General features: G+C 43.8%; 1 protein-coding gene across 1 annotated transcript in view; it reads right to left on the bottom strand.

Annotated features, from left to right (window-relative positions):
- TNN (tenascin N) overlaps positions 1-10138 on the bottom strand; it is a gene marked incomplete at its 5' end in the record, with an annotated part of 36665 nt that extends 26527 nt beyond the window's left edge. Inside the window, 5 exons of the mRNA XM_083620035.1 lie at positions 2316-2504; positions 3483-3746; positions 8187-8558; positions 9385-9736; positions 10085-10138. Coding sequence (XP_083476161.1) covers positions 2316-2504; positions 3483-3746; positions 8187-8558; positions 9385-9736; positions 10085-10138 — 1231 coding nt within the window. The remainder of the gene's footprint in view (positions 1-2315; positions 2505-3482; positions 3747-8186; positions 8559-9384; positions 9737-10084) is intronic.
- Positions 10139-26856: the final 16718 nt, after the last annotated feature.

The following is a 26856-nucleotide window of genomic DNA, read 5'->3' as shown; positions in this document are numbered from 1 at the left end:
GGCCTGCAGCTTGTTGGCTCTGTGTTGTCCTGTTTTCAGCTGGTTTTATCCATCTAAGTACTTACTACAGTGGTGCCTCGCAAGACGAAATTAATCCGTTCCGCGAGTCTCTTCGTCTTGCGGTTTTTTCGTCTTGCGAAGCACGGCTATTAGCGGCTTAGCGGCTTAGCGGCTATTAACGGCTTAGCGGCTTAGCGGCTATTAACGGCTTAGCGGCTTTAAGAAAACAAGGAAACAAAGGAACAAAGGAAACAAACTCGCAAGAACTCGCAAGATGTTTCGTCTTGCGAAGCAAGCCCATAGGGAAAATCGTCTAGCAAAGCGACGCAAAAACCGAAAAACGCTTTCGTCTTGCGTGTTTTTCGTTTTGCGAGGCATTCGTCTTGCGGGGCACCACTGTATTCAGACAGATCCATTGAAATTAGTGGACCTAAATAAGTCATTTTAATTTCAGTAGGTCTACTCTGATCGTGGCTAACGCTGGATACAGATAACACTGGGCTGGGTTTTTATTTTTATTTTATTTTTTTTAAAGATATTTATTGAAGTTTTACAAAAACATAAGTTTACAAAATGAAAAAAGGTCATATAAAAAGAAAAAGATACAAAAAAGAAAACATAAAAAATACATGAAAAAGAAAAAAGAGAATGAAAATACAAAATACAAAAGACAAATAACTAAAAAAGAATTAAAAACAAATCCGTTTTTTGTAACTTTGAACTCATTAGCTTATTTCCTTGGCCTCCTCACACCTCCCCTTTTTGTATACCCATTTAAATAATCAAATCAGCAAATCCTTACCCTCTTTCATTTATCTTAACTCTATATCTTAACATATTATAACTCTATATTTTCATCCATTATCAATTCATTTTTGCATATTCTTATTAACTTTGTTGCTAATGCCACTTATTTTCAATCCAACATCATTTTAACATTCATTAATTTTACAGTATTTCTGAAGATAGTCTTTAAATTTCTTCCAGTCTTCTTCCACCAACTCTTCTCCCAGGTCTCGGATTCTGCCAGTCATTCTGGGTTTTTATTTTTAAAATGTTGCATAACACTTTTGTAGCTTATAAATGAAACAAAAAAAAGTGAATGTTTGGAATGCTCTGTCCCAGGAGACTAGGGCCCTGCAGGACTTGATTTCCTTCCGCAGGGCCTGTAAGACAGAGCTATTCCGCCTGGCCTTCAATTTGAATTAGCCTGATCCTCTATTCCCTTTTCCCTTTCCTTTTTTTATGAAGAAACCCTTCTGGAACCCCACATTTAAACTCTTCCCTGGTCTCCTGCTGGCCCTAGTAGGACCAACTTGGCCAGTTAGCCCTGGTGATCATTTGATGTGTACTAACTGGGGTTTTTTTCCTTAAAATGACCCCTGAATTTCTGAATTTTATTGACGTTGATGCTGCATTTATGTTGTATTTTATGCTGTTTTTAAGTCGTATTTTAATCAATGTTTTATATTTGCTGTTAGCTGCCCTGACCCGGTTTTTAAACCAGGAAGGGCGGGGTATAAATAAAAAATATTATTATTATTATTAAATGCACATAAATCAGAACTCTGTAAAAACTGCTTAGCGACCATGTTCAATACAGATGCCTAGACCTATACAAGCATATTTTTATTTTATTTTATGCCAGGGGCAGGTAATCTATGGCCCTTCGTGTGTTGCTGAGAAGAAGAAGAAGAAGAAGAGTTTGGATTTAATATCCCGCTTTATCACTACCCTAACATTCTCCTTTCCCTTCCTCCTCCACAACGAACACTCTGTGAGATGAGTGAGGCTGAGAGACTTCAGAGAAGTGTGACTGGCCCAAGGTCACCCAGCAGCTGCATGTGGAGGAGCGGGGAAGCGAACCCGGTTCACCAGATTACGAGTCCACCGCTCTTAACCACTACACCACGCTGGCTCTGAGCTACAGCTTCCATCACCCCTGACCTCTGGCCAGGCTGGCTGGATTTGGTGAGAGTTGGAGTCCAACAATATCTAGAGACCCCTATTCCCCTTATAGAGCTGCATTTCTCAGAGTGGTTTAACACCGAATCCCTCTTCCCAAGGAACTCTGGGAAATGTAGCTCTCTGAGGGGAATAGGGGTCTCTCTTAACAAAATTACAATTCACGTGATTCTTGCAGGGAAGCTGTAACTGGTTGGTGGTATGGTAGTGCTTTCAAAGTATAGTGCAGATGGGGCCTAAATAAACAACCAAATGTCAGTTCTCTTTCCAGTTAACAGTGAGCAAAATCAACAGATCTTCTTCATTGACCTCATCCCTGATCGTAAGAAACTTACCACATTACCACTTACCAGTGATAACATATCTGCTCTTGGCATCACTGCTTTTAGGGACCAGCACCTCCTTCTCCTCCCCTGGCCGGAGCAAAGAGCTGATCCTCAGCTTGTAATAATCCACCTCTGTTGAAGGATTCTCCCACTCCACTTCCAGGGAATTATCTGTCTCTTCTGTCACCCATATAGCACCAATGGCAGAGACCTCTAGAAAAGAGAGAATAATCGAAAGCAAAGCTGAAACAGCACATTATTACAATCCATCCCCTTGCTCTCTAAGGAATAATTATAACAGAACTTTGGATGTAATGCACTTGCTTAGATGAAAGGCAGATAGGGAAAGGGAGGAATTTGGGCCAGCAGTTTCCCCATTAACTCCTAAGAACACAAGAGCCCTGCTGGATCCATCTGGATGCCTTTGGGAAATCCGCAAACAGGACTTGAGAACTCTTCCACACTTGGGCTTCCCCTCAGCTGGCATTCAGAGAGATGCATGGCCTTCAACAGTGAGGTGAAACTGTAGCTGTGTCTGCCAGCCTTATCCACCATGAATTTCCCTAAACTCTATTTAAAGCCATCTATGGTATTTGCTGCTATGTCTTGTGGTAGCAGATTCCATAATTTAACCATTATGCACTGTGTGAATATGTACTTTCTTTGGACTGTCGTGAATCTTCCAACATTCATCTGCACTGGATGCTCCTGGGTTCTTGTATTATGAAAGAGGAAGAAAAACTTCTCACTATCAACTTTCACTGTGTTGTGCATGGTTTTATGCACTTCCGTCATAGTATCAGGTCAGACATTGTACCAAAACTATGGTTTGAGTTTAAACATGCACAACAAGCAAGCCATTGTCTGTTGCTATGGTCTGCTTTAAGTTTTTGTTGGGAGTGGCACTCCAACTCTAGGTGCAATGGTTTTCCAATTTAGACATTGTACCAAATAGTAATGAGCACAAATCATGGTTGGTAAACTGACTTCAAACCATGGTTTTCAGCTGTAGTTTGTCAGCTAATCGCCAATCATAATCTGTAAATTTCAACACCACATCAAAATCATAGCAATCTTTAAGCAAGGTTGGAGTCATGCCTGAACTGAATCGCTTTTTCAAAGTTTTCCCTTTGCAGTCTGCTGGTGTGAACCAAGCACCACATAATTTAGGACTGGTTTTAGTGTTCTTACCTGTGCTGGCTTGCAGGAGTTCTGGGTCACTGGCAATCCCCTTCTTTACATTGCGGAGAGTAATAATATACTTTGTACCAGGAAGAAGACCCAGAATCTCGTAGGTGATTTGATCTTTGGACACTCGCACTTGCTTGACAGAGGCTTCATAGCCAACAGGAAAGTAGCTGATGAGATAACCATCCACATCCACCACCTTATCCCAGCCAATGGCCAGGGAATCTTCTGTGGTCTTGAGGACCCGTGCATTCTGGGGAGCAAGCACTGGAGGGGGAGAAGAGGGCATCATCATTCAAAGGGATGAAACAGTGAGTTCAACAAGAGTATATTCCCCAGTGCTGTAGACTGTCACTGTATTACATTCATTAATAGGAACAGTGTGCCAAGTTGGCTTTGTGAGTCAGAAGGTGAAATGAGGGTTCGCAGTCTAGTAAAATCTAGCAACTCTTAAGCTGCACTATCAGTTTTTCCACATCCTCATGCAAAAATAGATAAAATGTGGGAGATCAATAATTGGATCTCCCAGTGTTTTCATTTTCTATTAGCAAATTACGGAGGTTATATAGATTTTTCAAAATGCAGACACACACAAAGAAGAAAATGCAAAGTAAGCCAGAAGCCAGTAATGTGTGTGTGATCATCCGTGTGCATTACTACATCCCTGTGGTTTAGTTCATGGTGCTATAGGCTGGAGTGTTGACAACACAACCTTAACTTTACATGCTTTTGTATTGCCAGCCCACTTGGTTAAATGTCTTGGCCACCAACTCCATAATTTTGTAAATGGCACCATAATTTAAAGTCACAATAAAGCAGTAGTCAACGTCATTGCTTTGAAGCTTTTGCAGTATGAATGCAGAGCTGTGACCACAACTTAAGTTCTGCTGTTATGACTACAGCTGAAGACAATGCCAGTATTTGAAGTCTGAGCTAACAGCAAAAAAATCAGTCTCGAAACATCTCTTGGTGTTTGATACTGAAGCAATTACCAACAAATCACACATACAATATGTGTATATTGTAAACACATTACTGTTCCTGGCTTTCTGCCATTCTCTCATCTCATCAAGCCAAGCCTGGCATTGCAAGAACAGGTAGATGATCAAGATGCTACTTTTAACAGTTTTACAGTCTGGCTACAGCTCCTAGTTTGCACACACAAAATAGTGCCTAAAATGTAGTATATTTTCCTTATTCCTGGTGATAAATTAATGGTTATTCTGTGGTATGGAGAATTTCAAATGTTATCTAAATTGGCAATAATTTAACACATTTGGGACAAAAATCAATTGCTTAGGTAACAATCATGACATCAAATAGCATGATAAATAATTTTAATTTGCATTCATGGGTGAGATTTTCCCTTGAAACAAATTGGGTTTCTTATTTCTCCTTTTCATTACTGCCAGTCAAATGTTAGCATTGCCTAAACTTACAAATTCCTCAGTCACTGTTTTCAGTTATAGTGTTCATGCAAAGAGGAGACTGCCCATTCCTCAGTTCATGTTACAGGTAGGTTTTACAAGTTTGGACAATGCATCATTCCCAACCTTTAAAGGAACGTGCAGAAGCTTTGAATGTAGTGAAGCAAGAAGTGGAGACAATGCAAAGAGAGTTGTTTTCATAGATGAACAGGATGGAGGAGGAAAGAAGAAAAACAGTTTGGGGCCAAACTTGGATTTGTGTCACTGAATCCTTTTAAAACGGTGGTGAGGAGGGTTTAAAAGGCAGCAGGCAGGGCAGGGTAGCTGAACTACACTGCTTCTGCCCCAAAACTGTTTATTATAGCCACTCTGAGACAGATTGGAACCACATTTGAGTGAAAAACAACCAAAAACGGTTTGGAATGAAAACACATAAGTTCAGCTCCTCCCCCCCCCCCCCCGCTGCTGCCCAGCCATGCAGCACTTTTAATCACCTTCCTCACATCTCTGCAATTGAGTCCCATGGCCATGATACCTAGTTGTGCTCTCGTGTCTCCCGTCTGAGCCTCCCCCTTTTGCTGCCCAGCACAGAGCAGGTTGTTCTTAGTTGACCCAACTGGTGCAATACTGAGTTAAGGACAGGTAGGACAACACCAAAGGTTGGGCGGAGGGGTGGATGATCCAGAGAAAGGGGCCACTGATTTGCATGGTTCTTGTGTCACCTGTGAGGTGGGGGAGAGGCTGGGCAGTCCAAGGTGGGAGGAAAAGAGGTGGGTGGAGCTGCAGGGGGGCACAGAGGTGAAAGAGATGGTCCCAGAGAATCTCCTCTGTCCCCTCACCCACTGTCTCCAAGGACAAGGAGAGAGCAGCAGAAGATGCCATGCAGGAGAAGTCCCTGGTTGCTTGAGTGCACCATGTCAGAAGTGGGGGTTTAGGTGGGCTGGAGGAGGCATGGTGCACAGTTTCTCCAACTGCTGGGACCAGAGCACAGGTCTGAAGAAGGAGGTGCTCAGCTAGTTATTTTAGCAGGAGTGGTGTGTGTGATTCTTGCACCTTGAGAACTGATTATAATTGAGTGCTTTGCCAATAAAGAAATAAACTTCCAATTGTGTGTCTTCCTCCGGGAGGGGGGATGGTTTGCTCAGGACAGACTGCAACCTTAGACTTTCAACTTAGGCCACTTCTACCAGTTCGGCAATTAGTGCCTGTACCAACAACCTGGGCATCACGAACAACATATCAAATATAGCAGACCCTGGGCTCTAAGCTGTGTCCAGTATGATTAAACCAGAAATGATCCAAGTCATAATTCCAATTATTTGGTCTCCACCTACTTCTGAGAACACCAAGGACCTATGGTACTTCAGTTATGTGCCTATGTCCTCTGACATATCCGTGTCTAATGGTTGGAAGCAAGCAACTCATCTCTCAGACCCCACATTAACAAGAGCCTTGGTTCTTGTCTCTAAGACCAGTGGAGGCTCTTGTGCTAGAGCAATAGGGGCACATATCTGTCAGAGAGGTTAAAGGTAAAGGGACCCCTGACCATTAGGTCCAGTCATGGCCGACTCTGGAGTTGCGGCGCTCATCTCGCTTTATTGGCCGAGGGAGCCGCCATACAGCTTCCAGGTCATGTGGCCAGCATGACTAAACCACTTCTGGTGAACCAGAGCAGCACATGGAAACGCCGTTTAGCTTCCCGCCAGAGTGGTACCTATTTATCTACTTGCACTTTGATGTGCTTTCGAACTGCTAGGTTGGCAGAAGCAGGGACCAAGCAACAGGAGCTCACCCAGTCACAGGGATTCGAACCACCAACCTTCTGATCGGCAAATCCTAGGCTCTGTGGTTTAACCCACAGCGCCACCTGCATCCCTCTGTCAAAGAGAATAGCAAGCAAATATATATTCCCCCCTCAACTCTCAAAGCTGCACGCTCTTTCCTGCCCCCCATACATTTTATACGATACTTCCATTTGAATTTAGAGGGGCTCCTGGAGGCATTTCTGTCAATCTCCTGTTCTCTGGCTAATCAGCTCTCTGCGTCACTCAGCCTGCCCCAATCCAAAAATATTGCTAAGGCAAAGAGATCCTTGTTGCTTTACTAATTTACTGCTCTTAAAGAGGAGTCTTGATTTCTGTGTTTCTGGTTTATCTCTCTCTTCATTCCACACACACCAATCTTACAGCAAATATTCCTCATATTAATATGGAATTAATGAAAAGTAATATGCATAACTGGTAAGCAGTCAGCCTAGAACATAATAGGATCTCTACAAAGTGTTGTGCCTAACCAAGGCTGTTCATAATATGTACATTAAAGTTAATTTTTATTAACATAAAACAAATTAATCCAGCACCAAAACCCAGTTCCACACTGTGCACAACATGAATTTTTCATATGAATGTGCAACGTATGCTGTGAACATTTTCCATCACTTATCCTGAATTGCCAAATCTGGGTTTTGCTTCATTTTGTAAGAAGTGGTGAGTGGGACCCATGACAAAAACGTTGCTGCCCTGTGCAGAGCTTCAGTTCAGGATCCAAGTCTCCCCTTTCCATTTCCCCTCCAGCAGTAAACCAGCATCCCACACCCACTGAACATGCCCAATCATATGCCTGCTTTGGGGGGTTACCTTACTTTGCGGGGGGTAATGTTTTATATATTTCGTCAAACCTTCCGGTTCCCCCAAGCCTGCTTCATATGCGTGGATGGCTATATCAAAACCAGCCCTTGGAGAATGGAATTCACTGTTCCTAATGGATTGCGATGGTGCGCTTCCAATCGTCTTCCTATCACGGCATCACAACGCAACAGGGCTTTGCAGATATGGGGTGTCTCGATTCTTAAAGGCTCCCACTAAATCAGGGGTAGGCAAGGCTTACCAGACATGGACCGGATCACTCCCGTGGAGATACTCCGTGGGCTGGGCCAGCGCAGCGCGATGCCGGAAATCACATCTGTGCATGTCCACGGTGCCGGAAACCGCTTCCACGTATGCTCAGACACCGAAAATCGTGCCTGTGCGGAAGCAATTTTCTGTGTCTGGGCATGCGCAGAAGCTTTTTCCGGAGCCACGGAAGAGAGGCATCATGCCGCACTGTGCCGGTTTAGCGCAGTGTATGGGGACTCGCCGAGTGGGCGGCTCGTGAGCCAGTTAAATGGCATCCGTGGTCCGCTTCCAGCCCATGGGCCTTAGGCAACCCCTGCACTAAATTATATGATCTGCTACCTCTCCCTTCTTATGTGCCTCCATCCAAAAAAGCGTTTGTGTCTTACCTTTAGAGCAGTCAAGCCCAATGAAGCCGTCCTCGCAGTAGCACTCGCCAGTGTCACAATATCCATTCCCACTGCAGTCGTTGGGGCACCTCTTCTCACTGCAGTCCTCACCAATGAACTCCTTGTAGCAGTGACATACGCCATTCACACAGACCCCATTTCCACTGCAATTCTCAGGACACAGGAGCTGGCTGCAGTCCTCGCCAGCATAACGTGCATTGCAGATGCATCGGCCGCCAACGCAGCGCCCGTTACCATTGCAGTTTCCTGGGCAGGTAGGGCGGGAGCAGTCCTGGCCTTCCCAGCCTTCGTCACAGTTGCAGGCACAAATCTCTTGGATGAAAACTCCGTGGCCGCTGCAGGATGAAACTTCTGCCCAACATGAGAGATAGAACCACAAGAAGCAATAAGGGAGACAAAAGAGCCAAAACTAGAAAGACAACAAACCCGAAAAGCATCCCGGTAAGAGCACAACCATGGAGTTACCAATTGCTATATGCTGGTGGCGCTGTGGTCTAAACCACAGAGCCTAGAGGTCGGCGGTTTGAATCCCTGCGACGGGGTGAGCTCCCGTTGCTTGGTCCTTTCTCCTGCCAACCTAGCAGTTCAAAAGACCGTCAAAGTGCAAGTAGATAAATAGGTACCACTCCAGCAGGAAAGTAAATGGCATTTCTGTGCGCTGCTCTGGTTCGCCAGAAGTGGCTTAGTTATGCTGGCCACATGACCCAGAAGCTGTGTGCGGACAAACATCGGCTCCCTTGGTCAGTAAAGCAAGATGAGCACCGCAACCCCAGAGTCGTCCGCGACTGGACTTAACAGTCAGGGATCCCTTTACCTTTACCTTACTTGTGAGGATTTCCCCCTTTATATCAGGGCCTATATTGGGTATAGTACCCTGAAAGAGAAATCCTGTGTATTTTGTACACTTTGAGGGAAGTTAAAAGTGCACGGCAGACGCTATACCATTAAAGCCCACTGTTCCAGTACAAAAACTGTGACGCAGTAAGCTGAATCCATGACACACATATGAGAGGCCACCCAGAGTTCAATAAGTCTTCTGGCTTTACTGCTTCCCTGAGGCTGCAAAAACATGGAGTGGGGGGAGATTGTCAACCACCCAAAAGGCCACAAAACATAACTAGTGGGCTGCATTTGACTTAGCCAGTCACAGGTTGTGGTCATCACACATGGTTCTTACCTTGGGCTCTGCCACAGCACCTCTGAGGACCACAGATCCCCCTCAGATGTCGCACTTCCAACTCTATCTTCTCCAGCCTTTCCAACAAAGCCTTGAGCTGGCCTAGAAGTTCACAGTCACCTTTGGGAGTCTGCAGCCGAATGTTGTGCCTGAATATAATATTTTGCTCCTCGCCCTCATGCATTTCACCAGTCGACAGCAGTGTGTGACTGTCATCTTGGAGGGGACGTGGGTCTGGGTCCACTTGGATCTGAGAGGACTTAGGCACGTCAATCTTGTATGAGTGACTGAAGGAGATCTGACTTTTGCCAGAGCAGTTTTCTGGTTGAGTCGGCAGCTGTGCCAGAGCTCCCTGGAGAGGGTAGTGCAGCAGAACCCCCAGAAGGAAATTCCAAAAGATCATCTTGTTTCTGTTATTACTATGAAATGCGTAAGGCTAATTTGGAAAGAGCAAAAGTAGTGTTATTATGAAAGCAAATACTCCAGGAAAGGTATCACCCAGACAGTCCTTTTCTGGGAATTCACAGTCTTACAGCTGATCTGCACATGGAGTAAAGTCATGCAACATAGCTTTTCCTGGACAGTCCAGCCCTGTAGACAGTTGAACTCTCATTGGCACATAGGCTAACTAAACCCCTTCCTTGACAAACTAGATTACTACATGTGTGGAGCAATTTTTGGATTATAGTTTCCTGCTTACCATCTGATGAGATGCATTCTGCTGCTTCAAATGAACAAAGTTCCAGAAGGACATTGTGGGCCAGTCACCAAGTGGCGATTAAATGCTACCTTTAAATTTAGAGCTTTGTACAACTGTCCATAATTTGATTTCGCTATAGTCATTATGCCAGTAAAGACTTTTGAACTTATTTCTAGTTAACCAGAGAACTACAAGGAAAAAAATAATTTTAAAAGGTTCTCAAGAGCCCCAAAGTACCTCCCAACCAAAGAGGCTGACCAGTGTATTGTGTGTCTTATAGCACACTCCTATGAATCCTTATTTCCTAGTGCCTCTGTTAAGAATTAAGGACGCGGGTGGCACTGTGGGTTAAACCACAGAGCCTAGGACTTGCCGATCAGAAGGTTGGCAGTTCGAATCCCTGTGACGGGGTGAGCTCCCATTGCTCGGTCCCTGCTCCTGCCAACCTAGCAGTTCAAAAGCACGTCAAAGTGCAAGTAGATAAATAGGTACCGCTCCAGCGGGAAGGTAAACAGCGTTTCCGTGCGCTGCTCTGGTTCACCAGAAGCAGCTTAGTCATGCTGGCCACATGACCCGGAAGCTGTATGCTGGCTCCCTCAGCCAATAAAGCGAGATGAGTGCTGCAACCCCAGAGTCGGTCACGACTGGACCTAATGGTCAGGGGTCCCTTTACCTTTACCTTTATGTTAAGAATTACAGCTGCACTAGTCTGAATTTGCCTCCTTTAGATCACAAAAACACCCTGAATGTAATCTTAAGCAAAAACATAAGATGTGAGCTACTTTTAGGTTGGTTAATTCTGCCAAATCTCGGCATCAGAAAAAATTATTTACACGTCAGACTGCTTAAAACGCCATTTTATTGTTTATATTACTGACTAGCAAAAAATATGTTTCTTGAGCACATGACTCAAGGTCATATTTTGTGTTCGTCTACTGGATCTTGTCAAACCCCAGTTAAATTGTGTGATATTTTCATAAACTTATCCTGATATCTGTCCTAATTCACTTCTGAAATGGTGGTCTCAATGTTGTCTGAAATGTATTTAAACTTTTATTTTGTCTTTTTGCGATTATGTTGAGTGTTATTTTATTTCCTATAAAATATGAATAAAACAATTTAAAACACAAACACAAGTAATGTATCGTGTGAGTTGAGGAAGGTGGAATAAAATTTGCAAGTAAACTCTGGTAGAAACAAACACAACCTGTGTGACAATATTGTTTCTACCTCTTATCAAAATCATTCAAACCAGACATTATCTTTTGTTTGTGTACACACCATAACTTTAAAACAATCACCCCAAAAAGAAGAATGAGAACTGTAGTTTTTAAGGGTGCTGGCAACTGGAGCTGTGTGAGAGGCAAACTACAGTTCCCAGGATACTTGAAACAGAGATGTGCTTTAAATGTGTGATGTGCACACAGCCTTTGTTTTGAATTGCAAGCCATTCAAATCCTATATACAATATTGCAAGAATTCTAGCACAGTTTTGGTGGACTGTGACCTGCATCATTATCATTATCCAAAAAAACCCCACCATCTTCATTTGGATGTGTTTTGCACAGAACATCAAGCACATCCTTCAACCAGGCACCTTTTACATTTAGTTAAATTAACTAATTCATTTCATTTAATTGCTATTTAAAATTTGTGACATGCTTTAAATTAGCTAATTATTTTAATTACTAATTAAATTTTGTGACATGCTTTACTCTTATGAGCTCTGAAATTAAACATTATTGAGGCACAGAAGTGAACTGTGCCTAAATAAAAGAGACGCAATCAGACATTTGAGCAGACAGGTACCAAATGAAAAGTCAGTTTATGCATTGGGTGCGTTTTACCTCTACGTGGGCTGTCATTCACGCACTACAGTGGCCCTCCAGGGTCTCAGGTAGTTTTATGGGGCCCACCAATGAGAGCTGATCAAGACAGGACAATGGCCTGGACAGATCAGTTGGTTAGGACATGGTGCCAAGGCTGCAGCTTCAATCCCCGCATGGGAAGGTTGCATGTTCCTGCATTTCAGAGGGTTGGACTAGATGACCCTCAGGGTCCCTTCCAACTCTACAGTTCTATGATTCTATGAACACTAGACCTACCATGCAAGTCTTCCCAATCACATATAAAATGCAGACTAGGGGATCCACATTTAAGAGTATACGGGGTGCACAGATAAGGGCTTCTAAACCCTTCCCCACCCTGCTTACCTCCACACATCCTTCTCTCCACCAGACAACTGTTAGTATCAAAGCCCAGCAGAGGGGAAAGTGATGTCTGTTTCCTGCGGTTGTGGCTTCACTACATGCAGGTGCACTTGTTAAGAATGAATAACAAACCACCAGCTGCAGGAAATTCTCACTTTCCAGTTAAGAGTTGCTTAGAAAAATGAATGTAATATTAACTTGTTCTAATGCACTGCTACCACTGTGGAAGCATGAACAGAACGTAGTCACATCTAGGAGTAGATTTTTTTGAAGCAGACAAATCCAAAACAAATAAGAACACACCCCAGATAACTGCAAAACAAATAGCATTATGAAATGCTGGCAATATTCTAATGTCCACTTCTTTTCAAAGTTATAAGTCCTCTGACCTTTAAAGCACTCTATGACTTGGAACCCCTAAAGCTAAAGGACTGTCTTTCACCCATATGAACCTGTCATCTGTGGCCCTTCTGTGTGTCACCACCGAGGGAGGTGGAGAGGCTGGCAACTCTTTTCTGTAGGCATTCCCCCCCTGTGAAATTCGCCCCCCAGGGAGGACCACCTGGAGCCAGCCTTCCCACCCTTTCATCAACAACTTCCTTTTCCTGGGTGTCTGAGCAGCACCAATGACTGAATGTTTTCCCTCTGTTTATGTTTTTAATATGTTTGTGTATCTTTATTACTTCATTCTGGCACTTCTTATTATGGAAGCAAGTCATTGATTCAATATGAAAATTGTAACCGAACAGGAGTTCCAGTGTTGAACAGTAGGATTAAATATCTCCTTCCCTCCCTCCCTCCCTCCCCCCGCCCCAATTTTAACATACTATTCTGCTGAAACAGCCATTCTCCAAAGCCTGCGGTTAGTCTGGCCACCTGTCATGCAAGGGACATCTCTGCTATTTCATTTTCCAAACTTTCCCCCCTCTTACCAAAATGCCACAGAAATTAGCTATCTCTGCAAGTGCTCCAGTCCCTGGCATTCTCAGGCAAATCATCAAATGAAGATTGCGTCAAAGCTTTCAAGTAAAGTAGCACTTAAGTTCCCCCAAACTGTCACCATAAACCTCAGGAAGGATTGTCCAAAATGTTGTTTTGCAGTATTTGTGTTAAAAGACTGCCAGACCAAAAAGAGGCATTAAAAAAAGACGCAACACATTTCTGCAGCTGTCTCCTGGATGCCGTTCTCAGCCATAAAGGTGACTCTGCTTGTAATTAAAGTCTATCCAGGGGCCACAAATTGATTCCAGGTTGGCTGAGTTGGCCAGTCCCTCAGAGTAAAGCCCCAGGACGCAGCTCTTTTAAACAGCATAATAAGAAGTTTTGGTTATTCCTGGAGGCAGAGCATCCAATAATTTCCTATTTTTAAGAGGCACAGGAAGAAGGATGGCCGATTGCATAACGATCTCAATGAATCACTGGCTATAGCTTGAGGAACAGAGGTGAAAGTAAAAGCAAAAGAAAATACTGCACTGAATTATAGCAGGAAAGAATTCCCTAACAAGAAGATCTATTAAGGTTCTTCCAGACCCCGCAATAAGTTAGCTCGGCAGTGGTGTATTACTAGCCAACACAAATAGTATTACTGTTGATATTACTGTTTGTTGACCTTCATCCAGCCCATCACGGAGTCCAGGCACCAGGCCAGGGCTTGACCACCCGCTCCTGATTCCGATGTTACAGAGGAAAAGAACTGTAATGTGCATTAATGCAATGCACTGTGTAAACTATCTTAGAAACCTACATCTGAAAGACAGTAAGGTAAAGGGACCCCTGACCGTTAGGTCCAGGCGCGGATGACTCTGGGGTTGCGGCACTCATCTCACTCTATAGGCTGAGGGAGCCGACGTACAGCTTCCGGGTCATGTGGCCAACATGACTAAGCCGCTTCTGGCGAACCAGAGCAGCGCACGGAAACGCTTTATTTATTTTATTTATTTATATGTGTATATTTTGAAAGACAGTATACACATCTAAATAAATAGTCAGGGGCCTTTTAATTTAGGAAAAGGAAAAGGATGACTAGAGGGCGGGCATGAGGAACTAAGGGAGAACCTAGGCACATCCAAATATATTAATTGGTAGCGGGTCTTTGATACACCAAAGAAATAAGTTCTTGAATCCACTACCACAGGAAGTGGTGATGGCCTCTTGTTTTGAAGAGAAATTATACATATTAATGAGAGGCTGTCTGTTAGCTAGGATAGCTACATGAAACATCCATGATCAGATGTCGCAGAAAGTTTTTGCAGGAGGTGGAAGAACAGTGGGAGGAGGCCGTTGACATCCAAGCCCTACTTGTGGGCTTTCCAGAGGCATATATTTGATGGCGACTATCAAAGTACGATGGTGGACTACAAATCCACTGGTTTTGATCCCAATGGAGCTCTTCTCCTACGTTTATTGATTACTCTGTAAACCATTCCCCTCCCCTCTGTTTCTGATGTTAAGGCTGCAAATGCCAATTGCTTCTAGGGCCAAAATGACACCACCCACCCACAAGAGGGATCAGATAGCAGGACTGGAGGAAGGTTAAGCTACGGTTGCAGTTGGAAGCAGTGTCTGGGTGGGAATCGCAAAAAAAAAAAAAAACCGGACTTATGGCAATCTATGTCGGCAGTGTCGATTTTGGCAAATTTCTTTAAAAGTACAGTGGTTACTCGGGTTACATACGCTTCAGGTTACAGACTCCGCTAACCCAGAAATATTACTTAAGAACTTTGCTTCAGGATGAGAACAGAAATCATGCTCCGGTGGCGCGGCAGCAGCAGGAGGCCCCATTAGCTAAAGTGGTGCTTCAGGTTAAGAACAGTTTCAGGCAGGTTAAGAACAGACCTCCAGAACAAATTAAATTCTTAACCCAAGGTACCACTGTAGCTCAAAAACATATTCTTCTTTTTGCGAATTTGCCAACTTTGGGCAAGACTTTAAAATGCTCAACTGCCTGGATTTTGAAATATGACAACCCTAGTTAAGCATGGTCAACAGCCATACAGAGGTGCGTACAGAGGTGGATGACGAAGATGATCAAGGGTCTGGAAACCAAGCTTTATGAGGAACAGTTGAAGGAGCTGAATATGCTTAGCCTGGTAAAGAGGAGAGGAGATATGATAGCCATCTTCAAACATCTTAAGGGCCGTCACATGGAAGTTGGAGTAAGCTTGTTTCTCCTGCTGCAGAAGGTAGGACCTGAACCAATGGCTCCAAGCTACAAGAAAAGAGATTCTGACTAAATCTCAGGGAGAACTTTCTGATGGTAAGAGTCAGTGGAACAGACTCTCTTGGAAAGTGGTGGACCTTCCTTGGGGGTTTTTAAGCAGAGGTTGGATGAGCATCTGTCATGGATGCTTCAGTTGAGATTCCTGCATTGCAGGGCAGTGAACTAGATTGATCCTCAAGGTCCCTTCCACTTTGCAATTCTATGATTCTAAGAATGCAGAGAAAGCAGCTCCCCATGGGCTAAGATGGATGTAATCTAGGTGTCTAGACACAAGAAAAAGAATGTGCAGAGAATGAGAGAGACAGAGAAAGAAATTAGTTTGAGCTCTAAATCATTATAGAGTGCTAGCTGTCTCTCTGGAGATAATGTAGGAACAGTGGTCTTTGGTTGATGGAGTATTTAGCTGCACTTGTACCTATGCTCAACACGTGTATTCATGAACAAGCTCGAATACTACAAAACACGGTCAGTGACATTGACCGCCTTCTAAAGGAAACCAACACTGGGTGAGTTCTGTCTCCCTGGAACTTGCCATCAATGTGAAGTGGAGGAAGCATGTAGGTAGACTGATAATGTAGACACACACTTGCAAATCACTGTGATTTGACGAATAATTCCCTTAATTTAGATGATAAATGTATAATTTACTAAAACCATTAAAGAGAGAAAGAAGGTTTGACTTGAGATATTAAAAAAAACAGCCTATTTTAACAGATGTTTTCTCAGAATCTGCTAGGCTACTTTGGAAAACATTGCTATTGAATATGAGAGAGACGGGGTTTAAAGGAGCAAACTTGCAGGGGGGGGGGGGGTTGAACCAGAAACAAGCTGGTTCACTCCAAATCCTAAACCCCACTCTTCAGTGAGTAGCAGTCCCATCCTAAGCCTCTCCACTCAGAAGTAAGTCCTACTAAATTCAGTTGGGCTTACACCCCACGTAAGTAAAGCTAGGCTTGCAGACTGAGCCTCAGAGAAATTTCTTCTGAGTAGAGGGACGTGGGTGGCGCTGTGGTCTAAACCACTGAGCCTAGGGCTTGCCGATCAAAAGGTCGGCAGTTCAAATCCCCACGACGGGGTGAGCTCCCGTTGCTCGGTCCCTGCTCCTGCCAACCTAGCAGTTCGAAAGCACCCCAAAAAGTGTAAGTAGATTAATAGCTACCACTCCAGCGGGAAGGTAAACGGCATTTCCGTGTGCTGCTCTGGTGTTCCGTTGCGCCAGAAGTGGCTTAGTTATGCTGGCCACATGACCAGGGAAAACTGTCTGCGGAGCGGACAAACGCCAGCTCCCTTGGGCTATAAAGCAAGTTGAGCACCGCAACCCCAGAGTCGTTTGCAACTGGACTTTACTGTCAGGGGTCCCTTTACCTTTACCTTACTTCTGAGTAGATGCATATGCTTTAACACTTGTGGCTCCCTTAGCCCCTATACCACTGATCTTCAGTGGATTGTTGGAATCCACAAATAAATTGCACCCTGATCTAAAGTGCTTGCACCAGAGGGATCACTGCCACTTTTTTGTTGTTTTGTTTGTTTTATATAGCACGTTGTTGCTGACCTGAGGACTTCATGGAGGCCTGCTGGTATAAATATAAAAATAAAAGTTGGTCTCTCCAATCATGTTGCAAGTTTTCTGGGTGGGTCCTCCTGGTTCTAAAAAAGTCAGAGATGATGATTGCCCTATGCACTGGCACAGTTGTTATATGACTGACCCATTTGCTGCCAAGGATAAATGGTAGTTCTTGCTCTAATCAAAATGAACCTAAAAGACAAGGCTGCTTTGAAACATATCCTAACATTCTGGATTACTGTTTTATAATTTTTCCAATTGTTAATGAACAACAGAATGCAAAGGAACATGTCTAACCCCGGTATAATAGCGTAAGTTAGTTCTGCACTGCCCATTTCACAGAACTGTGTCAGAGTCTGCTCAGCAATTTTGAAAATTAATGGGGCAAAAACTGGAATTTAAAAGGGGGGGGACTATAGAATAAAATTGTGCAAAACAAAACATAAAAAGCAACCCAAACCCTACTGAGCGTGAAAAAGGCAAGATGTGAACCAGGGACCTCCTGCCTTAAAGAAACCACTATTCTCTTCGTCAAAGTACCCAATCCACAGCATGAGGTGAGTACTATTGATCTACCTTACAAGGTTGTTGTAAATATTACTTAGTTCATGTATATGAAACACTTCAATGCTAAACATGTGTTCCTACATTAGGTCAATGCTATATTGATATACTGATGAAAATACTTCAGATTGGAACTTCCAGTAACCAAATAAATTATTTGTATCTGATAATGTGGACTGTGGTCCATGAAAGCTTATGCTGTAATATTTATTTGTCTTTAAGGTTTCAAGGGGAGACTGGCTACCCTTCTAGAACTGACCACAAGTAAATGCTATCCTTCATTAGAATCTATTACAGTAATTGTCTTGTAATTAAGATGACAGGAGTTTGTGGAGAAACATACCCCAATGCCACATGTTTTTATCTGGGGACATTCAAATTATTAATGGCAAAATCATTTTGAGGCAAAGCATCCGCTTAGAAAAGAGTAGACTGAGAAATGTACTTGTAACATGCTGAGCAGGGTCAAAGACTTTTTACTCTTTGAATTGAGACCACGTAATAAGTTGGCTTTCCCCTGCATGTTATCTGCTTCATCCTACCACCCGTAACACTGAAAAGGCAATAAGCTTTCCCAAGAAAAGGCTTCCTTACCTTGGAGATGCACTTCTGGTCTCAGGCAAGCAGTCGAATCTGATGCAGTTGGCACCTAGTGAAAGGAAAAGCAAAGACAGGGCCATGGACTTATTCTTACTTGCCTGGGAATGCCTTTCCTCTCCTCTTGGGGTTTAAATTTCTTTGGGACCTGATGAAAGGACCAATGGATATGTTTGGGTGGTTCCCTTCTGAGGTTTTTCTCTCTCCCTCCTCAGAAGGATGGATGTGGCTAGAGTGATGGAAAAAGAAAGGCATGTCTGTGTCTCTTACTCTAGCTGGAGAAACCAAGTTCTGTTGTGCAAAGGTGGATTCAAACGGGGAGCTAAAAACAAGAGCTTGCTTTCAAATTTACACGTTACGAAGTGGAGTTTGAGTTGTGTGCCTCTCAGAAGGCACCTGACTTAGCTGAGATTGGAATCAGGTCTCCCATGGGTCAAATCCAGCCACTCTATCCATGGGTTCCATGCAATATTTGGTTACTTCCCACCCTGACGTACTCACCACACACAAGCAGAAAAGGGGGAGGCACATGTACACGGAGACATGCACACTTGGCTTTCCTATAGGGACTGGGTAAAAGTCAGATCCAATGCAATTAAATTACATCCTCTTGAATTTGCATTATTTTAACATTAGGGGTGGACAAACCTGTCAGTTCTGGTTTATTTCAGTCTCTCATTTTTCCAGCCTTAAGTTCAGTTCACATAGCCACATCAGTCTGAGTTGTTGTTGTTTTTAAGTCTCCATCAAAATCCACCAACATTGCAGTGTGAATTTTTCCTAATATGAACATTATTGTATGCCATTTTGCCTACTAGGCACATTTTTGCAAAACAATTTCCCCTAATATGATGCATTTTTGTATATTACATTCAGCTATATACACATTTAATGCACAGTTTGTGCTAGCATATGCATTTTTGTACATATTGCTGTGGTGCAAAATTCAGAGTTACACAAATTTCAAAGGATGGCTGTGTTTCAGTTTGTGCATTGTTTCAGAAAGTGCAAAATAGGTACTGTAGGTTTGCCTTTAAATGTGAACAGAATCAAATTTCAGGCCTCATTCACGCTATACATTTGTATTAGTTTTATGCCACTTTCACAATTGTGGTTTTCCGCAAAGAATATCAGCAGCTACAGTTTGTTAAGGATGCTGGGAATTGTGGGAGTCTCCTATCCTGTCATGTAACTACAATAATTATACAATTATTTGCATTTGCATTTTTTGCATGGGTATTCTCAGAGCCCCAAAGGCATTTTCTAAACAATTAATTTTTTGAAAGTATTTGCTAGGACCACCAGACTAGGTATCTCCAGAAGAACATCCACCACGACCTGAAGCAGCTTGAGCAGGGAATCCTTGGTGCAGTGGGGTGGTCAGTACATCAATAGGAATCCTGCACTGCCCTATTGCCCAACTATGGCACAGAATTTGCTTCTGGCAACTGCTAAATTTGGAAGGGACGCGGGTGGCACTGTGGGTTAAACCCCAGAGCCTAGGACTTGCCGGTCAGAAGGTCGGCTGTTCGAATCTCCGCGACAGGGTAAGCTCCAGTTGCTCGGTCCCTGCTCCTGCCAACCTAGCAGTTTGAAAGCACATCAAAGTGCAAGTAGATAAATAGGTACCGCTCTGGCGGGAAGGTAAATGCATAGCTGTCAACCGTCCCTTATTTGGCGGGAAACTCCCTTATCCCAGCGCCGTGTCCCGCTGCTGTCCCAGATTGATGATGTCCCCTAAATTTCCCATGCTCACCCAGCTTGGGAGGGAAGCAGCGGCTCGGGGTCCTCCGCCTCGAGAGACCGCGTGCATGAGCTGCCGCGTCTCCATCTCTTCCATTTCCCCTTCAGGGGCCCGTCATGAGGAGATGGGTGGCGGCGGGCGGGCAGGCAGCCCCTCTCTTACGAGACTTCCGCCGCGCTGCCGGGGAAAGCCGGAGGCAGCTGAGGAGGCGGCCTGAGGGAGGAGGAAGAGGAGGGGATGGGGAGGGACGCAGAAGGGCAGTACTTCAGCAGCCACCGCGTCGTCACAACCACCTCATGCCGGGCTCGCGGGTGGCGTGGGCAAGAGTCTCTCTCCCTCCCTCTCGGGCGGTGAAGGGCCGATGGAACTCATAAGCTAAGGAAAATCCCTTATTTTGGCGGCTGGTCCCTTATTTTCAAATCTGTAAGTTCACAGCTATGTAAATGGCATTTCCATGCGCTGCTCTGGTTCGCCAGAAGTGGCTTAGCTGTACGGCGGCTCCCATGGCCAGTAAAGCAATATGAGCGCCGCAACCCCAGAGTTGTCCGCGACTGGACCTAACAGTCAGGGGTACCTTTACCTTTACCTTACTGATTTGTTAGCACAAAGTTTGTAAAGGAAATTAGATGACATTGGTTCTTTATTGAACCTTTTTTTTATTTGTTTTGGGGAAGGTTAGATGACATCCTGCCAAGCGATTGCTATCTCACACTTTCTCCTATCACAAAGTCTTTATCGCAAAAAGTCTCGTTTGGGGATGGAGGAGCCGGTTTGTTGTGCGAGATCACTGAATCCGCTTTAATTGTGTAACCTGAATTGGCCAGTATGCGATAGCAGCAGCCGTCTGGAAGTGTCCAAGGTACAAATATATCATTGATGCAATTGTCCATGTATGAGTTACAGATTTGGGGGAACTGATGGTGGATTAACTAGTGGGGTGTTGCCTCTTTCCAAACTAACACTTACAGATGGCGTATTTTGTATATGGGGAAATTGCATACATTTAATGGAGAGCCTACGTAATGTAGTGCCCGAAGTGTTGGGCATGAACTGGGGAGAGCCGAGTTCAAATCTTCTGCAACAATGAAGCTTGATGAGTGAGCTTTGAACAGTCACTCTCTTTCAGTCTAGTATATTTCAAGAGGACTTGTACAAGGATACAATAGGATGCCTCACACACATTCTTAGTAGATGAACTGTAGAGTGTAAACATACGTTACACTCTACTAGTTAGTGTCAATAGCCCACACTTACCAAACTTGACCTTAACCAGCAGAATATATGATACGAGGTTACAGGGCTATTGATTCCTGGAGTGAAAATAGCTCAGCTGGGATCCCACGCAGAACAATAAAAGAATGTACTTCAGTTATGCAAGATGCATGCATACAGAAAGATTTTCCAGCCATTGATCTTGTGGTGCAAGGCTCATTATAATTTTTAATACCGGGTAAGAGGCACACACTTAATCATGAACAGGAAGTAGTTGAGAAGCTGTGGAATGTTATATCTGTAAACTGATTCATAGGCATACAGAATAAGTCAGAAGGAAAAGGGTGATAGAGAAACCAAATGTGTAGTAATTATAGAACTGCAGGATAGGCAGACATACTTCAGAGAAAAGTAACCACATATGTGCTTTATTCTGGACGTTCCTTAGCATCATATTTTCCTCTTGGAACTCCATCCCACATGATTTTTTTAATGAGAGCTCCCCTCCCAACCACCAGAACCTTGTGGTCTCCAGAAACCCTTACGCAAAGGTTTTCCAAGGGCTACTAGCAGCTGAATCCACTGCAAAGGACATTTCTATACACTGACATCAACCCTGGGATGAAATCCCTCTACATCGTAATCCAATAATAGATTTATTTTTTAAAAATTCTTGTCCCTTGGAAGATGCTTCAAGGAATGTCCTCATATTTATATATGTAAAGGGTACATAATACATGATAGTTTACTGTGGAATTTAACATGTAACTAAGAAGAGTTATAAGGTTCACATACTTTCCGAGTTAGATCAGAGAGAACCAGGCATAAATATACTGAAGTCTGGGGATGAATTTAGGAGAGCAGCCTCTGATCCCACTTTACCTTGGTAATTGGGGTCATTCTGGAAAATGGCATTGAGAAAGCCACCCTTTCAAACCTCAGTTCCTTGTCTGTAAAATGGGAATTTAGTGTAGAAAGAAGACGTGCAGCAAAACACGGCTGTACATTCTCATGCCCTAGGCACCATTCTCTCCTTTTTCTTTCCCAAATGACATTCTTTGAGAAATCCAACATTAAATCGCCTATAAGCTCCCTCAATATATTTGCAAGCACATTTGCCATAGTTATTTCTCTTCTATCTCATAATAAGCATAGCCTTGAAGCCTCAAGATCTGCCGATCTCTAATTTAAGGATAGCACTGACCTACTTTACAGAAATTTGCAGGCAATAGTAGCGGTCAAGCACAGAGCTCACCCCAGTGGTGAGAGGGAAAGCAGAGGACGAAGCTCCCCCGTGGTGTGATCAGACAGGTTGGACGTGAACCAGCAGAGGAGAGAATCAGGGAGACCTGCAACATAACAGGAATAAAGGCATGAATATTAAAGGTAATGGAAAAGTTGTAGGTGATGAGGAATGAGTAGAGGCATATAGAGGCAGCGTAAAGGTCATCACTGATTTTCAGGAAGGCAATTTCAGTAGAGTGCAGGGAATAAAAGCCAGATTGTGGTAGGGCAAAAGAGAAGTTGGAGGAGAGGAAGTTGAGACAATGGAAGTAAGCAGCCAACATGCTGCAGGAGTTTGCAGGTAAAGAGTAGAAGGGAAATTGCACAGTCGTTGGAGAGGATGTTTGGGTCAAAGGGGTGTTTGTATTAAAAAACACACATACAAGAGAAACAGTGGCATGTCTGAATTAAAGGGAAAGCACCAAAGGATACCTGGGTTATCAACCCCTCACCATGCTATAGAGCAGAAGAAATAAAGGATCGAAGGAGGTACCAGAGAAGGAAGAGGGAGAAGACAAAGCTAGAGAGGTCTGAAATAAATTTTGCTACTGAAGGAGGCAAAATCTTCACTAGAGAGTGAAGAGGCAGAGGCCTTAGGAGGGCATCAAAGGCAGAGGAGAGGTGCTTGGGATTCCTAGTGTTGATCATGAGATGGGGTTATATTGCTTAGTGGAGCTGGTATAGCTTGGTCGGTAGAGCAGGAGACCCTTAAGCTCAGGGTCGTGAGTTCCAGCATCACACTGAGCAAAATATTCCTGCACTGCTGGGGGTTGGACTAGATGACCATCGTGGTCCTTTTCAGCTCTACAGTTCTATGTTTCTATGACTTACAAAAGCTAGACTGGTGGTGGTGGACAAAGAGCAGCCAACTCTTTATCCATTTTCTAAAGTTGTTCAGTTCCTCAAGAACATAAATGAAGACAGCAAATGGAATGAGTGAGCCAGGGCAGGGGAGGAGCAGGCAGTTCACTGCACAAGTAAACATATGTGTTATGTGTTGAAAAGACGGGTAATTGAAGGTGAAAATTGCAGAGTCTGACAAGCAGGACTAAGGGGTGCTTCCATACTGCCACTATTTTTTTGTGTGGAGGGTGCACATTCTTGCTTTCCAGCCCCAATTGGGACCAGGGCTGTTTAATGCACAGGGGTTATAAACGGGAACTTTGTGAGCACTGCAGGGTGGAGAGCATGGTGGAGTGTTCAATCACATACCAGCATATTCAGGTTGTACCTAGTCCAGCAGAACAACCCTATTTCCCCCCAAATGGACTTCTTGTGAAAAGAAAAGTTAAAAGGAAATGCACTGGAAAATGTGGGGTAGCGTTTTGTTGCCTCATCATCTAACCTCTCTGCAAACAAATCACAATGAGTGCAGGTTTGCAGCCAAAGTTTGAGTAGCACAGAGCAAAATGTTACTCACGTGTTCTGCAGTGATCTCATCAACAATACACCCAACAATTCCTATTGAATAGGGATTTCAAGTATTTGGACAATTGCATTATTACTGAGAGTTCCAGGAAGGCATCATGGCTGGTTAGTCATTTCTGTTGAGACTCTGTCAACAGAGATAATTAAGTGGTGATTAACGATAGCTACCATCTATCATATTATCTCTGAGGAACATAGATAACAGGGATTAACTTCCAAATGCTCTGGATTACTCCCTGCTGTGGGACCAAGGAATCTTTGAGGAACACAGACAGGTGAGTGACCAGGAGCAGAAGAACCATAAACTTACCCAAACACCACTTCATAGCCCTAGAGGTCAGTATTTATTCTGCGTGCAATTTAGATTGAATCTAGAAGAAGAAGCTACTAAGTCTCTTGCAACACTTTTGAGAAAACAATGGAAAAGGAGGAAATGGAAACCATATTGGAGGGGGAAAGGATGGAAAATGGTGGTCAACAGGAAATGGGATTGGAAGATATGGATTTGGATGTGAATTAATGACCATATAATAACTAAATATGGATCATTGTCTTAATACATAACTACAACAAAGAAACTCTTGAGGGAATAAGGACTGGATGTTTCTTAATATTGGAGGTAATGTTGTGATGTTGGACTGAAGGAAGACTTTTATCCACAATAATAACTGGAGAACCTCTTTTGAACTTCTTGTCTTGAAAGAAAAATGAATGAGTGTGACGCGGCAGCTAAAAAAGCCAATGCAATTCTGGGCTGCATCAATAGGAGTATAGCATCTAGATCAAGGGAAGTAATAGTGCCACTGTATTCTGCTCTGGTCAGACCTCACCTGGAGTACTGTGTCCAGTTCTGGGCACCACAGTTCAAGAAGAACACTGACAAACTGGAACGTGTCCAGAGGAGGGCAACCAAAATGGTCAAAGGCCTGGAAACGATGCCTTATGAGGAACGGCTAAGGGAGCTGGGCATGTTTAGCCTGGAGAAGAGGAGGTTAAGGGGTGATATGATAGCCATGTTCAAATATATAAAAGGATGTCACATAGAGGAGGGAGAAAGGTTGTTTTCTGCTGCTCCAGAGAAGCGGACACGGAGCAATGGATCCAAACTACAAGAAAGAGGATTCCACCTAAACATTAGGAAGAACTTCCTGACAGTAAGAGCTGTTCGACAGTGGAATTTGCTGCCAAGGAGTGTGGTGGAGTCTCCTTCTTTGGAGGTCTTTAAGCAGAGGCTTGACAACCATATGTCAGGAGTGCTCTGATGGTGTTTCCTGCTTGGCAGGGGGTTGGACTCGATGGCCCTTGTGGTCTCTTCCAACTCTATGATTCTATGATTCTAACTTGAGAAGACTAGAAAAACATTGCTTAGTAGAGGGAGGAACATCTGGATTCGCATTCCAAATCAACCCTGGTGATCAATGGGGTGACAGATGTCACAGCCAGGTCACTCTCGCATCCAGCTGGATAATACCCTAGGCTGAACATTTGACTGTTTTGAAGAACTCTTGCATATATAATTGACAGAGGGATAGCTGGAAGTCCTTTTTACTTATTTCTCTTTTAAAATTTTGTTTCCTCTATTTCCTTTAATATTCTTTATCTCTTTGTTCCCTTTCCTTTTCCCTTCCTTTTTTCTGCTTTGTTTTTGCTCTGCTCTGTTTTTCTGTGATCCTCTATTCAGGGTACATGAGGGGTTAACATGCAGTTGAAGGAGATGGATAGTCAATGTGTGATCCTGTGTGAGAAACAGGAAGGGAAGGTCTCCCAGGGTGGAGGGATGGGAGAAGAAAGGGAAGCTACCAGTGACAGCAGGGAGGATTCAGCAGGGGGATGTTATGTACTGAGTTGAATAGGATCCAACATGCAGCAGTCTGATTGGTTCTAGAACAATGCAGCAGTCTGATTGGTCCGCAGGAGCCACCCAATCCAGCTCCAGGTGGAAGTGAATCCACAACCTGATTGGCCTACAGGAGAAGCCCAGAATTAGCCAATCACGTGCAGCCCATTGTGTAAATAATGTATATAAAGCAGATATTGTGGGGGAACTTTCATTCCTCGCTGCTATGAACTGAATATAGAGCATGAAATCCACTCTCGACTCTGAGTATATTTCAGGGGAAGAGCTGTTTGGGATATTTCCTGCTTGTGAATTATTGGGGGGGGGGGGTGTAAAACACATGCCTAAAGCTTTAAATCTGGGGTGGGCATGGAAGTTCCGAGGTCGGCCACCAGGTGGCACTGCAGGCCACGCTCCAGCTGCTGCTGCTGCTACAGGTGCCAGTAAGTCTGGCATTTTCAACCTCTTCCTCCTCCATTGCACTGGCTAAATGATTCCTTGCTGGACTCCCATCGCTGAGGCCAAATGTACCTTTACAGAGCAAAATGTCCTTTCGAATTATACATCCAGCACATGGAACCTTACAAAAGGGCAATACGAGTGGACTCTCTGTGCCCTTACCACAGCAAAAAGACTGATACTGGTGAGTTCGAAAAATAAAAATGCGTCACCCTTCTATGATTGGACTGAAGACTTCTACAAACTCACCACATATGAACAACCTGCAGATAAACACAGACTTGCCATGGACAAATTCAATGATACAGTGGTACCTTGGGTTAACATACACTTCAGGTTACAGACTCTGCTAACCCAGAAATAATACCTCGGGTTAAGAACGTTGCTTCAGGATGAGAACAGAAATCGTGCTTCTATGTGATTTACAAGAACCCCTCCTCATTAGAACCGTCGGTTGAACTGACCCAAGCAGGATGATTAAGGTCTGTGTGGAGATAAACTTTAACCAAAAGTATGCTTTGTGGAGACCGAGAAGCAATAAGAGCTTTTGGGAATGGCGCAGCAATTAATGCGGAGTCGCCATCTTGCCAAAGGATTTATAACCGGGAGGAAGAACGGATTTGTTTTCAGACTGCATTCCTGGTGAATCT

Source organism: Podarcis filfolensis (assembly GCF_964270895.1).
Source record: "Podarcis filfolensis genome assembly, chromosome: 6".
Lineage (NCBI taxonomy): Eukaryota > Metazoa > Chordata > Lepidosauria > Squamata > Lacertidae > Podarcis > Podarcis filfolensis.
The sequence above is the reverse complement of the archived record's forward strand: the minus strand, read 5'-3'. Positions and strand labels throughout refer to the sequence as shown.